This window comes from Danio rerio, chromosome 1 (genome assembly GCF_052040795.2).
Source record: "Danio rerio strain M-AB ecotype USA chromosome 1, GRCz13ab, whole genome shotgun sequence".
NCBI lineage: Eukaryota > Metazoa > Chordata > Actinopteri > Cypriniformes > Danionidae > Danio > Danio rerio.
In genome coordinates this window covers 42,928,840-42,944,872 of record NC_141021.1, presented here as the reverse complement: position 1 = coordinate 42,944,872, position 16,033 = coordinate 42,928,840, and the positions used below count along the sequence as shown (strand labels likewise).

Below are 16,033 nucleotides of genomic sequence, written 5' to 3'. Positions count from 1 at the left end.
CTAGCACCTTCTTATCTGCACTCACTTCTGCAGATCTATGTGCCCTCCAGAAACTTGCGTTCTGTGAATGAACGTCGCCTCGTGGTTCCATCCCAAAGAGGGAAAAAATCACTTTCGCGAACGCTCACGCTCAATCTGCCCAGTTGGTGGAATGAACTCCCTAACTGCATCAGAACAGCAGAGTCACTCGCTATTTTCAAGAAACGACTAAAAACTCAACTATTTAGTCTCCACTTCACTTCCTAATCTGCAATTGCCTCTTTGAATATCACACTAATTGTACAAAAAAAAAAAAAAAAAAAAAAAAAAAACTACTAACACTTCCCTTCTTAGACTTTACAGACCTGAAACTTGCCTTTAGTACTTATTCATTGTTGCTCTTAGTTGTGTAAATTGCTTCCTTGTCCTCATTTGTAAGTCGCTTTGGATAAAAGCGTCTGCTAAATGACTAAATGTAAATGTAAATGTAAAATGGGCATAATAAAGTAAATATTTTTATCAAGTATTGTAAAAGATTTTTTATTTTATTTTAGGGAAACATACAGAAAAAAATAACATATAGACAAACATATTCACAATGGCTAGAATAGCTAGAAAGTCTCTAAATGATTAAAATGATGAATGAGACCTTAATTTTGATAGGCGGAAGTGGATTTATCGCACGGTCACGTAGAAAGTGACATCAAATAAATGACTGGAGAAACAAACTGGACTTTTATTCTCGAATGAGATGTGAGAGTGGGCACTTATCTATGTTCCCTAAAACAGGGTAGTGGTTATGAACACTGATGAGTGCACTGGCTAGAATGTTTTGTAAATAAAAGAGACTTTTATTTTGACAGGCATTGCGGAAGTGGTTTTTATCGCAGAGAGGCGGTTGTCATCCTGCGCTTCTGATAAAACTGGCTATCGCTCTCATTCATAGCGGACTCTTCGCGCCGAAACGCTGGATGACAAACACATCCGCTTAAGCCACAGTTAACCGACACATCGCCAATATCAGTTCAGCTGGAGAAGGTGAGTAAATAAAGACATTTTCTGATAAACACCTGAAACGGTCACGCAGACGAGCAACATCATCTTCTTCATCATCTTCTTCATCGTCATCACCCAGCTAACGGTACCGCTGCTAGCCAGAGGACGTTATAATAATGTTATAACTAATTGTGATAAAAAAAACCATTGAAATGTTTTGTCATTTAGACTAAAATAACTAAAGACAGAAGAGCTGGAGGTAATTGTTAATAATAAGTTATGCAATTAATATATTTGGAAGATAAGCTTTTTTCTTCTTTTGACTATTTGCTGTTGTAATTCAGTTATCAGCATTTAATAAAACAAGAAGCCATTACAGGAAAAACATTGAAACGTGCAATAATAAGCACGTCTAAAAGCAGATGTGTCGATCAATATCGGGGTCAAAGTGTCATCCGATCAGAAGCTCCGCCCCAAAGAAAAATAAAAACAAATTCAGTTTTATGACACATTTTCAGTGTTGTTCATCCTTTTTTGCATCTTTAAAAACTGTTATTGTGTATATTTGTAGATGAAGTTGCGGTGGAGCTGGACGTGCTTCTTGTTACTCTCCATCTCCATGGTAACATTGGCCCAGGATGAAGACCTGGAGGATGAAGAGGAAGCTCAAGTGGAAGATGGAGATTTGGACATGGAGGCTGACAGCTCTGAAAGCGTTGAAGCTGATGCTAATGTGTCCTTTCAGGTTCAAAATAATTAGCACTCATTTAAAATACAGGGATTTGTTATAATGCTCGTCAGAAAATATGATTACAAAATTTTATATTAGGGTTTCTGCAGGGTCTTAAAATGTCTTAAATCCATGTCTTAAATGTACAAAATAGTTTTTTAGGCCTAAAAAAATCTTAAATTCACTGAAATATTGTGTTGTAGGTCTTAAATTTTTTTTTAAACAAGTCTTAATTTTCTTTTGTTCGTGTATTGCTAGCAAATCTGGTTCAAAACCCATACAATCACCAACAATCCATCTCAGTAAAATTAAAATTTTAGAGAAATTTTAATAGAAAAAACTCTTTTTATCGTAATAGTTTAATTATTTTCCTTACAATAACATTAGTTTAAAAGTGTTCTATGTATTTCCTGGTGAAGACACAGACCTGGACAGATTGTCATGCATAGATTTATATTATTATAACTTTTGAAACTTTTGAAACATTTGTTTATTTAAAAGAATATATATATATATATATATATATATATATATATATATATATATATATATATTTTTTTTTTTTTTTTTTTTAAGTGAATGGATACAAGAAGAGCTTGAGGGTTTTTAATCAATATTTAAAATATTTTGCTAAGAAATATAAAAAATATAATTTTTTATTATTAATTTATTGTTGTATTAAATTAAAGTGTTATTTTTGACAGAGCAAATAAAAATCTTTCCCCTCTGGGTAAATTGAAAAATTCCTCAGCCTTTAGCCCTTTATAAGTAAAAAATTTAATTCATAATAGATTCATAATTCTTAAAATGTCTTAAATTTAACTTGGTGAAACCTGCAGAAACCCTGGATATAATCGTGATGCCCCCAGTCCTCTGATCTTCTTTGTGATATTTATTTTTAATCTTTTTTTACATGCTTAGGTAACGTACAAAACTCCAGTTCCAACAGGAGATGTTTTCTTCACTGAGACATTTGATGACGGATCTTTGGGCAGGTTTGTAGATTTCAAATAGTTTTGCATGATATTTTAGATGGTTTTTGTGGTTTGTTATCCAAGCATGAATTTGTATTCTTCTTTTTTACCTTTTCTTGTAAAATATTAAATATACTGTAACTATATAACTGTAAGATTTAGTATTTGTTGTTATTGTGTCATTAATATTGTGTTATTATCAAAATTAGTTATTAATTCTATCAGATGTACAGAATTATTAGCCCCCCTTTGATTTTCTTTTTAAAATTTTTCACAAATGATGTTTTACAGAGCAAGGACATTATCACAGTATGTCTGATAATATATTTTCTTCTGGATAATATCTTGTTTTATTTTGGCTAAAATAAAAACAGTTTTTAATTTTTTAAAAACTATTTGAAGGTCAATATTATTAGCCTCTTTAGTCTATATTTTTTGATGTACTACAGAACAAACTATCGCTATACAATAACTCCCCTACTTACCCTACTCTGCCTAGTTAACCTAATTAACCTTGTTTAAATGTCACTTTAAGCTGTATAGGAGTGTCTTGAAAAATATCTTGTCAAATATTATTTACTGTCATCATGGCAAAGATAAAATAAATCAGTTATTAGAAATGAGTTATTAAAACTATTTTGTTTAGAAATGTGTTGAAAAAACCTTTTTGTTTTACAGAAATTGGGGAAAAAATATACAGGGGGTAATAATTTAGAGGGCTAATAATTCTGACTTCAACTGTAATTGTGCAGAAAAGCGATTATATAGTCAACTTATTATTTTTTTATGAAAATATGATTATGATATGTTAATGATATATATATATGATTGCGTTTCATTATTTTCTGCAGTTGGCAGGTGTCTAAAACAATGAAGGAGGACGCTGATGAAGATATTGCAAAATATGATGGTTAGTTATCCAGCATGGTTTAACTTTCTTCATGCTTAGAGCTCTATTCAATTCTTTTTATTCCAGACATAGTTTGTTTCCCTCCTAATTTCTCTGAACCAAATTAAATTTTAGTAATGCATTAATGCAGTCTAACACTTTAGTATTACATTTAGACGCTTTCTCAGATTCTAGTTTATTAGTAACACTTTAGGTACCAATTCACGGTATTAACAAACCATTAACTAACACTACTATCCTAATAAACTACTAATTAGCCATTTATTAATAGTTAGTGAGGTTAAAGTTTGGTTTAGGTATTGGGTTGGATTAGGGATGCAGAATAGGATCATACTTTGTAATAACTAAAGAACGGTTAATGTTCTAATAATAGACGGGTAATAAGCCAGTACTAAATACTGTGAATTGTGACCTAAACTAAAGTGTTAACAGTTTATTTATCTTAAAATGAAAACATTTAAGAATAGTTGTTTTGATTGTGTCTAAAACATTTTTTTCCATATGTTTTTAAGTCAATACTTGATTCAAAATGTTCTCTTTTTTGTTGTGTGTTTTGTTGTAAAGAGGCTGCTGTTTACATGTTATGACAAACTGTACAATGTAATTTTTATAACTGGATTGTAGAACAGCATTATAATGTTCCACTATTTGGAAACCATAAGGTCCTATAGCTGAGTCAAGAAATTTGTGGAATATCATGGCATTTTAAAACGTCTATTCCAGACATTGAAAAAAAAAAATTAAATAAATAAATAAATAAATAAATAAATATATATATATATATATATATATATATATATATATATATATATATATATATATATATATATATATATATATATATATATATATATATAATTTTTTATAAATTTAAAGGCTTAGATGGGTGTAAAAAATATATAATTATTTCAATATTTATTTAATGTTGAATTAATGTTACAATCTAAATGAGAAGATTAACAAGCCCTTTGAATTAAATAAAGCAATCCAGTCCAGCTTTGCTTGAGGCTTTAGCACTATGTCCTAAACAGATGTAACTTGATAACACATTATTAAATATATATTATTCTTTTTGTTGCTTGTTCAAACAGCTTGTTTAAAATGAGCTGAAACAACACTTACTTTTGTTCTATCTGGAGACAACTTAATTGTTTTATGTTCAATCCACTTAAATAAAAAAAAAACTATGAAATTAACACAAATGTTTGTGTTGGGAAAACATGAAGACATAATTTGTGTGTGACAACTGAAAGTAATTGTGTGGAACCAAGCATTTTTACAGTGTATCATAGGTCATGGAAATTCAGCTTTTTGGTTCGTGAAAGTCTGGTAATTTGAGTGGGAACCTTTTCATTGTCTGTAGGTAAATGGGAGGTTGAGCCCCTGAAGGAAAATACAGTGCCTGGTGATTTAGGTTTGGTGCTGAAATCTCGTGCCAAGCATCATGCAATCTCGGCTCTGCTTAACAAACCATTTGTGTTTAAGGACAAACCTCTCATCGTCCAGTAAGTGTGTTTTGTATTTGTTGTAATCTGACATTTGACATACCTTGGATTTCTTTAATAAAACTTGTTAATTCTAACAAAACCCAATCTATATACAGGTACGAGGTCAATTTTCAAGATGGAATTGACTGTGGCGGTGCCTACATCAAGCTTTTGTCAGACTCTAAAGACTTAGAGCTGGTATGTTAATTGTCTGTTTCGTATTACCAGAACAAATTAGAAAAAAAATTCCTTTGTGTGCTTAAAGATGCTAATTTTATAGAATACTAAAATAGTAAGGTACTATTGGATTTATATAGCAGATTATGAATATGATATGATGTATATTAATGACTCACAGGAACAGTTCCATGATCGCACACCGTACAGCATCATGTTTGGGCCAGACAAATGTGGAGAAGACTACAAACTGCACTTCATCTTCAGACATAAAAATCCCCTCAATGGAGACGTGGAAGAAAAACATGCCAAACGACCCGATGTTGATCTGAAGAAGATCTACACTGATAAAAAGACTCACCTCTTTACACTTGGTGCGTATGCTGTAATGAAAGCACTTGTGGAAACCTGTTACTTTTTATTATATAGAGATTATAAAAGGGCAATTGCATAAAGATGGCTCAGTGGTTAGCACTGTCGCCTCACAACAAGAAGGTCACTGGTTTGAGGCCTGGCTGGGCCAGTTGGCATTTCTGTGTAGAGTTTCCATGTTCTTCTCGTATTGGTGTGAGTTTCCTCCGGCTGCTCCAGTTTCCCCCACAGTCACAGCTATAGATGAACTGAATAAAGTTAATTGGCCATAGTGTATGTGCGTATGAGTGTGTATAGATGTTTTCCAGTACTGGTTTGCAGCTGGAAGAGCATCCGCTGTGTAAAACATATGGTAGATGGTATGGTTTGCGGTTCATTCCGCTGTGGCGACCCCTGATAAAAAAAGGGATTAAGCCGAAGGTAAATGAATGAATAAATGAGATAATATAGAAGTAATAAAGAAGCGTATTTAATCAGTTATAACAATGAGAGGTAAAATCTAAAAAAGAATGTCACCTAGTGGTGTTACGGATGACAAATCTCACGGTTTGGATCACATTACAGTTTTTGAGTCATGGATCTAACCATTTTTGGATCAGCAAAAAGGGGAGGAAACAAATGTTATTTGCTTTTTCATTTATCACACTGTAGAACCCCAAAAGTTAAGGTAATTCAAACCAATTGAGGAAACCGATTGCAACAAACCATTTAAGTTAAACAAATCCTAATGAGTACTGTGAACTTAATCCATTTGAGAAAATAAAGCAATTTGAGCACAGTAAAACCCAATAAATGAAGAGAACTCAAACCAACTGAGTACTGTAAAACCCAATAAGTTAAGTCAACTCAAACTGTTTGAGGAAACCGATTGTGATAAACCATTTGAGTTGGTAATCTATAAGAGCACTGTGAACCTACCCAATTTAAGTTGAAGTTAAAAGGTATTTAAATAGCTCATTACCTTGACACTGAGTTCAAAACTCTTTTCAAATGAGTAGAATTAACTTTCAGTCAATTTTGAGTTAACTACACTCATTTTACTTGATAAAGTTGACTGTTGAGTTTTACAGTGTACAAAAACAGCAATGCAAGAAATTTTTGGTTTTAACAAACATTGATAAGAACCTGTCATTTTAATAAAAATATAATCAAGAAATTACCAGCTCAATAAATATTCAATACTGTGAAAAATGATCTTTGCTACAGTTGCTGATAAGGCTAAATGTATAATTTTAACATTATAATCTTGTTTTAGTCTCATTTTCAAATAATGATTCAGTAACTCACTCACAAAAAACTATCATGTTCTATAACTAGATGTGTCTTTTTTGAAGAATTAATATTTTTTTAATGGCTGGTTGTCACCATTGTTGGTTTAAACAATGTAATTGCTACAACTTTCTTTTTAAGCGTCAAGTTGCATTAAACAGTGATTTTAATCTTTACCATAAACATCAAGGTTTATATATGAACTAAAAACTGTTCTCCCAGTACTTCTGTGTTATTTTATTGTTTTATGTTTGTAACTAGGAAATAATACAGGCTGAAAAGACTGAGGATCGAATCTCTTTATCGGTCAAACGCAGATTTGGATGCAGCGCATCAAAGGATTAATAAACATACGCGAATGACCATAATATATGCTACGTGGACAAAATGGTTTCATAATTGTGATTTGAATGACATGGGATGCAATCATTGCAAATTTCGTAATAAATGATGCATCATGCGATTAGATTTGAATTATGTGGGATGCGATCATTATTACAAATTTAGAAAAAATCTGTAGGTCATGTGCGTACCGGACCGTGGGTCAATTGTGTCCATTATATCCATAGTGTCACACTATTACATAAAAAAATGTAATTTCACTTTTCTTAAAACACAATTTAGCTTGCATGTAATGATTTATATACAGTCATTTAGAGGCAATAGTTGAATCAATAATTATTTGTACTCTTCTTTTTTATTTATTTCAGTTCTGAATCCTGACAATAGCTACGAGACCTTCATTGACCAGTCCAGTGTTAGCAGGGGAAGTCTGTTGACCGATGTCGTTCCACCTGTCAACCCTCCAAAAGAGATCGATGATCCCAAAGACTCCAAACCGGAGGACTGGGATGAGAGAGCCAAAATCCCAGACCCAGAAGCTGTTAAACCTGAAGAGTGGTGAGTGTGGTTTTAAATATCAAGCAAAGTCAAAATGCAAAGAATTTCTTTGGCATGGTTTTCTTGAGGAGCCATGTATAGGAATGACAGGATTCCCATGCTTCTTCAAAGTACTTGAATGTAAGACATATGGATTCAAGGTATGGAAAGTACTTAAAAACAAACATAGGTCTCTGAAAGTGCTTGAATTAAACTTAAAACGAGTTTATGGTGTTATTTTAACAATTGTACTGAATAAAAATAGACAAATTCTTAATTTAAACTTGTACAAGAACTGACAACTAATGCACATTTTGTCATTGATGCTTAAAAAGTCCCTAAATCTGCTGTTTATGAAAGAACCCTGGAATGAAGGTGTGTTAAATTAAGAAAGAATGGCGAAAGTCAAGTCATTTCTTTGTATCTGTGTCTATATAGGGATGAAGAAGCCTTAGCTAAGGTTCCTGATCCAGATGCAGTGAAGCCTGATGGTTGGCTGGATGATGAGCCAGAGTTTGTGTCTGACCCCACTGCTGAAAAGCCTGATGACTGGTGAGAACAAATGTATCGGTAGCACTTTATTTTACAATTTTCTTATGTACAGTCTATATAATTATTTTAGTTTACACACTGAAAAAATTACACTTTGAACCATTGTATTATAACATTACTGCAATTTGTTACAGCTACATTTTCTTTTTTGTTTCTCTCAAAGTATAATTTAACTGTGATTCAATTAAACAATACAATTGTATTTAATCATAATCAAAAATATTGATTGTGGTCAAGAAAAAAGTTACTTACACGCAAAACAAAAATATTGCTTAAAATAGAGACACTAAATATGTGTTTGTTTGTTTTTTACTTTAGGGCAAAGTATAATTTTGGTTTGGACCTGTAATTGAATTCTGTAATTTGCTACAGCTAAATTAATAAATTAAGCTCTAAATATTTATTCTGTCCAAGAAAAAAAATATACATTGACTCCAAGGTAAAATATTGTTTTTGTAAATGATGAGTTATTAAATTAAATTGGTACAAAATTCAAATAAAGTTCTACTTTGGACTACTTCTACTTAGACTACTACAACTTAGTTCTACTTAGTTTTTTTTTTTGCAATGCATAGTACATTAAAACTTCCATTAAAACATTAAAACTAAAGCCCTAAATCTAACCATGTATTTTCCTTAAATAGCTCAGTACTTTTTTGGCAAGCAAACTATTAGTGTTTCTAAAGTATTTCCTTTAAGCTAATGCTTCTATCAATGCTCAATGAGGAGAATCACTTTATTTGAAAATATAAACATTCAATGAAATATGATTTAGGTGCAAAAGAATTTTAAATTGAGTACATATATTAAGGCTGCAGGATATTTCCAAAAAAACCTGACTTTTCAATATTTTGTTGTCCTGCCATATATAATACAGTATTGCGAAATTAATACAGTTTCACTTGACTTGAATAGCTCTATTTGGAAAGAATTCATCTTTTTAAATTAATCATCACATACATACATCGTCTACATAAATAATGATAAAATACAAGCATACAGTAAATAAATGCAATAAAGCAAAGATACAAATCAAATAAACAGTTCTTTATGGGTTTCTAGAGAGTCTTAACAGAATACAAGTACAGAAATCAAATGTAAAGATCTGTATGGTTTAAACTTTCTTCAATTGCTTACACTGTCACATGCAATAAAAGCATATGAATATGTTAAAATATGTTTAAATATCGTAGTGACTTCATAAATCATGTGTTATAGTGAACTATAATCCTGATTCGACTTTGCACATATTGTAATATTGTGACTATTGCTATGGTGAAACAATAAAAACCATTTCAATGTGGTGATGTCATTGGTCCATGAACATTTCCTGCTTGTAATCAAACTATTTCATAACTAACAAGAGGCAATTCAATCATAACTTAATGTTAAAACAGCTATCATAACATTATTTATCAATATGTGGCTGTTTTTGGATTCTCGGAAGCTTTAGAAATTAAAAATGTAAAACAAGAAATACACTTTGACCATTGCTTTTTTGACATATCCATCAAAATGGTCTATATACTAATAAACATTTTCTTCTAGCAAGAAAAAGTCAAAACACTACTTTGTAGCTTTGGGGCCTGAACGGGTCTCAACAAACAGTTTATCTCCATTTACAGAAACGTACTGGCTGATGGCAGAGGAGATAGTGGGTTGGACTAGGTTAAAATGGAGAAGCTGATAGTAAAATGGCCTGCAAGGAATAATTCATTCTATAGATCTTGAGAAGAGTGTGTGGAAATGATGGTTTTTACCTGCTCATCAGTTAATGTAGGGAAAAATAAAGCACTAAACATTGAGTTTTGTCAAAGTAGTATGAAGAGGACACTGACTTGAGTCATGTTGTATGTACTTCGAACTTTAGAAGATATAATTCAGTTCGATAAGCCCATGTACCGATGCATACAGGGTTCAGAGGCCAGATTTTTGGGGCTAAAATGGCTTGATGGTAAATAACTTAACCTTTTTTCTGTAAAACAGCATTAGCGACTGAACTTTTAAACGTACACTTTTGCCTAGGCCTATTTTTTAAGTTATTAGACAATGGTTTTTATTTAGAGAGTCTTTAAAGGAATTATTTTCAAAGGTGAATACTTCAAAAATGGTAGAATTTTATATATATTTTTATGTATCATTTACTGTTGCTGATGTCTTATTGTGTCATTATATAAAAGTTCTGTTTATAAAATGGTTATAAAAATGATTTGTTTTTGACATTTAATAGCCAGGAAAACTGATATGGCAATTTGTGAGACGTTTGTGGGCTTTCTTATCAAAAAGAGAAAAACAAAGAAATAATGAAAGAGATTAATAGTTCTAAAACTGGAATGTGCTAAGTCATGCATGTATTTATTTTTTGTTGCAAACGATAATATTTAATCATTTAGAAGTGGTGAAATGACTGAATGTGAAACTTCTAGGTCTGAGACTTGATAAATGATAAGTGAATTTTGGCAAAACTTTCAAAAATTCATTCTTAATTTTATTCCTAATATGCTGAAATCAGCTCCACTAATGTTTCTTGTCTTATTCAGATCAGATTTAAAGTGCATGAATCCTATTTTCAGTTCAAAGTGGTTCTGTTTCAGTATATTATTGGCCAGTTATTTATGTTTTAAGGGCTTAACGAAATAAAGAAAGAGATTAGTAAAAAAATATTGTGAAGTAAAACATTTAAACCTTTTCAAAATAATTGATTTAATGCAATTATATGACTGTCCTAACCACAACCTATAAACACACTTTAGTCAAAGCCACATTTTATCAGAAAGGTCATAAAATGTCAATTCTTTAAAATTTAGCTTTATGAATCATAATTATAAAATGAAACTTTACTTTGTGTGGATAATTATCTTTAATGTTATGCCTATTTTGCAGACAATGACTCATTTTTTAAATTATATTGATGTCGTAGTCTGTAAAAAAAATACTTTACCTAAATCGTGTTTAATTCAAAACAGCACCAAAAATGTGAATGTTGAATAGTGTCTACTTTAAGCTTAAATGTACTTTAATGTTAATAGTGTTCCTTAATAAAATAACGTTCCTCCATCATTCAGAGATACTTTTATGTAAAAGCTAAACATGCTTATAACGAACATACTAGATTTTATAATATTTTAAAAGATTAAAAGGTTTTTATTCTGGCAAATGAATAAAATCAATGAGTTTTAAATTGGTATTCTGAATTTCTAAGGCTGTAATTTGATAGTTTTTTTAAATCATAAAATCATTCTCTGACATAAATTCCTGCTTAACATTTGAAAAGCTGTCCTAAAAAGTCTTACATTCTTTGATTTGACCATTTTAATGACTTTGGCACTGATGAACGTTCAAACGATCAAATTCATGAAGTATCTCAGATGAGAAAATCTGTTACCTTGGCATTGTAAAATATTAATACCCTAGAACATTATGAATACCCTATAATATATTGAATATCTTTGCTTTATTGCTTTGTCAATAAAACTCCTTTTTATTAATAATACTCCCTCTTTCTCTTAGGGATGAGGAAATGGATGGAGAATGGGAAGCTCCTCAGGTTCCAAATCCGGCATGTACATCTGCTCCAGGCTGTGGTGAATGGAAGCCACCCATGGTCAATAATCCTAAGTATAAGGGCAAATGGAAAGCTCCTCTTATAGACAACCCCAACTACCAGGTACTGGCAACTAGACTCATCAAGAAAGAAATGTTGCTCATGTGCTTGTATTTCATTTAAGGAGACATGTTGGGCCCTGTTTCACATTGAAAACGTAGTTATTATGTCTTGTTAAACTTGCTCTTATTTGGGTGTGAGCAAAAAACACTTTTTGTGTGTGTCCCTTTAAATGCAAATGAGTTGTCGCCATTTCCAGAAGAAGGTAGAGCTTTTAAGTGTTATTCTGATACTCTAGAAACAACTAAACAAGCAAATCTCATACAGAAAATTTGTAAGAAATTACCAGTGGTGGACGATTCTATTTAGCTCAACTGACCCTTTACTAAGCCACGCCCTCCTTAGTTACTGTTGCTACACCTGTCAAACTTTCGTGCCTGGCAAGTCTTTTACAATATGTATGCACCGGTGTCAGACATTGCAAGGGATATAATGTCATTTTTGGCAAACAGGTACGTTATCCGAGAAAGCCAGACAAAAAAAGGACTGCAGTTTGCATTACAGGGATATATTCACCACATAATAGGCAACCAATTAGAGAATAATTCAATCAAAATTTAAGCTAGCTTAGCCTAGCCGCCTCATACACTGACCATTCAACAGCTTAGCTCATGCTCAGCAAGAGAGGTGACATTTAAAAAGAATCTAATAATAACAAATTAAAGCGTGATTTCTCTATTTTTAGCCCAAAAGCCTGATAAACTATTGTTGTGCAATGAAATATAGCGTTACAAACCAAAGAGGAAACACGCTAGGTCAGTGTTTTTACATAGTTCATTCAAAGAGAGATTTGTGCCGAATATTAGCATCATTGACCCATAACAATGTACTGTAATTTACCTATAACTGTCAGTATATTTGTGTGCTCTTTATAAATTAATGAACAACAGCTGGGGGTAGAGTATATTGATCGCAAGTACTCAGTTTGTGATCACATCTCTGTTTTGTTCTGTTGATTTGTAATATCAAATATTCGTAGCTTGAAATAGATGGACATATGAAGTTCAGTAAAGTTAGCAACAGATTTTCAGATTCGTATTTGTCGAATCAATAACTCTTGTCATTATGATCTATTCGCTATTAGTATGACTACGTTACTATGGCGAAGGCTTAAACAGAGCATTGCTCATAATATCAAATGAAAAAAAAGAATTAGACAGCTGTGAAACATAACCTGCTTTGTATTTTTATAGGAAACACCGTTTAGATCTGTTTAGGGTTAGAGGTGTGTGAGTTATTGTTGTCAGTCTATCACTGAATGTGTCAGGAATATCAAAACAAAACCAACTTATTTCCGCTCCTTTAGCGCCCCTCACACAGCTTGATCCAGGCTGGCATTTCTCCTCTTGGATTTTTGGTTTTGAAAAGGGAAAAAAAGTCCACCATCCAGTCCAAACTTTTAGGACACCGGTTTCAGATTTGCATAATCCATATGAACAACACGCTGACCTGTTTCCCTCGCTCGAAAGCTTGACAGAGCCCCTGCTCGTAGCTACGGTTGCTAAGCCACGATTGGTGGGTTGCGGTTTTTGGGTGTGGCTTAGCGAAGGGTCAATTCATCTTTAGTACTATAGTGTTTTTTTTTACAATGCAGATTGTGTCAAAGTAGCTAAACATAGATGAAAGGCGAATTAAAAAGTCGTAATTGTTCAAATTGTAAAACATTCCAGCAAGTCAGGCAGGCAGGAAAGTAGTGTAGAATGTTAGTGGAGTTTTGGATCGATTGAAATGGGTTAATTTCAGATTATTATTAATGTCACTGTTGAAGTTCAGTTTCATTTATTCGATCAGTGTAATGCAAATGTAAATGCTGAAGGATAAGCCAATGAAGGGTAGCTCCACCAGTGAGTTTTGCTGTTTTCAGTGTTCAAGCTGGTGTCAGAAAATGAAACTGTTAACCACTGACATCCATAGTAGGAAAAACAAATACTTCGAAATCTCTTCGAAATCACTTCAAAATCAATGGTTACTGGTTTCCAGCATTTTTCAAAATATCTTCAACAGAAGAAGGAACACAAATGGGTTTGTGACAAGTGAATGGGCAGTAAATTATAAATGTTTAATTTTTTGGGTGAACTTCCTTTCATTCAGGTTATTCCCAGCTTTATCAAGAGTCGCCAAGGCTAAATGAACTGCCAATTATTCTGGCAGTTGTTTTACACAGCAGATGCCCTTCCAATCACAATCCAGCACTGGAGGTTGTACTCTCAGCCCTTACACTCTATCATTCACACACTTTGGCTGATTTGGTGTATTCAATACACCTATATCACGCCATTGGAGCCATATATGAGACACTTGACCTCCTTTAGTGGACTTTGCTATGCTGGGTACTAAGAGAAGCTTTGAGTTTTGAGATCTTAAAGAGATCTTAAAGAGCCCCCAAACTGTACAGAGACAGAAGGTCGGTTAGATAAACAAGAGCTAGACTATTTAAAGCTTTATAGGTAAGAAGCAATGTTTTATAATCAATATAGTACTTAACAGACAGCCAGTCTAAGGAGGATGAAATTGGCGTGATATGATTGTATTTGACCTGGTAAGAACTCAGATACTTCTAGAACGCATTAAACAAATGACTGATATGATTCCTCGCTCATCATTAAGAGAGCAGGGAGAAAAAAACAAACATTTGTATTTACAGACTCTGTATATTTATTCACAGGGTGTGTGGAGTCCACGTAAGATCCCAAACCCCGACCACTTTGAGGACCTTCACCCATTTCGGATGGAGCCATTCAGAGCTGTGGGTCTGGAGCTTTGGTCTATGACATCCGACATTTACTTTGACAATTTTATTATCACCACAGAGAAGGAAGTGGCGGACCGCTGGGCTGCAGACAGCTGGGGACTCAAAAAACTTGTGGCGAGTGCCAACGAGGTACGCCCCTGACTCTCACCCATGTCTGCCTCTGGGCATTGTTGCTCATCAGGCTTTAACTTGGTTGTTGTACTCAGACTGTCTATTTCTGTCTCAGCCTGGAGTGTTGAGTCAGCTGGCACTGGCTGCCGAAGAGAGGCCATGGCTGTGGGTGATTTACATCCTTACCATCGGTTTGCCAATTGGACTGGTTGTGCTTTTCTGCTGGCCAAAGGTAAGGCCTGCTCCACAAAGAGGATCGTTCTTAATGCGTAAAGAAACACTTGATGTAGCAAGCCTGAGAGACAGCTATATTTAGACTTTCATATGCTGCAAATCATATAGATGTGTGGGTACAGCATAATAATTCATTACATAATCCGTTTTCATCACAAAGGATGATTTGGTTCCGTACAACCATAAGCAAATTGGATAACAAGAGAAGCAGGATAAAACACTCTGCCTACACAAATGCACAGTCAACCGTACACATTTACATCGCATTTACATTTTACAAGTATTCATTTAGCAGACTCTTTTATTCAAAGAGACTTACAAATGAGGACACTAGTGATTCATACTGAGGAGACTGAAAACTGCTGTAAAATAATGCAAAAAAGTGTGCCGGAACATTCAGTACGAGCACAGAGATTTGGGTCTGAAAACGTGAAGTTTCCTTCAGCTTACTCAAAACATGGTTTCGGTTTAATTTGAGTTGCTTTAATTGAGTTTTTAGTTTGATTTTTGTGTGTGTGTTTTTTTCTTTTTTTGTTTCTGAATTGTTTGTTTATTTGTTATTTAGATTCCATTATGTTTAGCTTTCATGTTTGTTCCATTTTTGTTTCAGTTTGTTTTTATTTTTGTTATTTTTGTCTTTGTTTTGCTTTAGTTTGTTTTTTATCTTTTGTTTTAATTTTCGGATTTTCTATTTGTTTTTTCTGGTTTGTTTTGATTTCTTTGGGTAATATTTCAAGTTTTTTTTATTTATTGTTTTTTATAAACTTTTTTGTTTGGCCAGCTTTTTGTTTTATTTTATTTTATGGTTGGATTTCTTTGTGCACTATTGTCATTTGTAGTGAGTTTTGCTTATGCAATCAGGGGTCCGTTCTTCATACGTGGATTACCCTATTAGCTGGATTTCGTTATTGGCAATTTGACATGATCCAGGATTGTTTTATTCTTCA

The 16,033-nt window shown here is 33.0% G+C and overlaps 1 protein-coding gene across 2 annotated transcripts in view; it reads left to right on the top strand.

Annotated features, from left to right (window-relative positions):
* Nucleotides 1–867: 867 nt before the first annotated feature.
* clgn (calmegin) overlaps nucleotides 868–16,033 on the top strand; it is a 37,732-nt gene continuing 22,566 nt past the window's right edge. The window contains exons 1-12 of one of the 2 annotated variants that reach the window (XM_087235748.1): nucleotides 868–1,017; nucleotides 1,547–1,720; nucleotides 2,627–2,700; nucleotides 3,531–3,589; nucleotides 4,953–5,094; nucleotides 5,193–5,274; nucleotides 5,435–5,627; nucleotides 7,605–7,794; nucleotides 8,212–8,325; nucleotides 11,836–11,992; nucleotides 14,655–14,870; nucleotides 14,968–15,084. In XM_087235748.1, the coding sequence (XP_087091874.1) occupies nucleotides 1,547–1,720; nucleotides 2,627–2,700; nucleotides 3,531–3,589; nucleotides 4,953–5,094; nucleotides 5,193–5,274; nucleotides 5,435–5,627; nucleotides 7,605–7,794; nucleotides 8,212–8,325; nucleotides 11,836–11,992; nucleotides 14,655–14,870; nucleotides 14,968–15,084 (1,518 nt within the window). In that variant the 5' untranslated portion in view covers nucleotides 868–1,017. The remainder of the gene's footprint in view (nucleotides 1,018–1,546; nucleotides 1,721–2,626; nucleotides 2,701–3,530; nucleotides 3,590–4,952; nucleotides 5,095–5,192; nucleotides 5,275–5,434; nucleotides 5,628–7,604; nucleotides 7,795–8,211; nucleotides 8,326–11,835; nucleotides 11,993–14,654; nucleotides 14,871–14,967; nucleotides 15,085–16,033) is intronic. The other variant, NM_001077541.1, reaches the window with a different exon arrangement.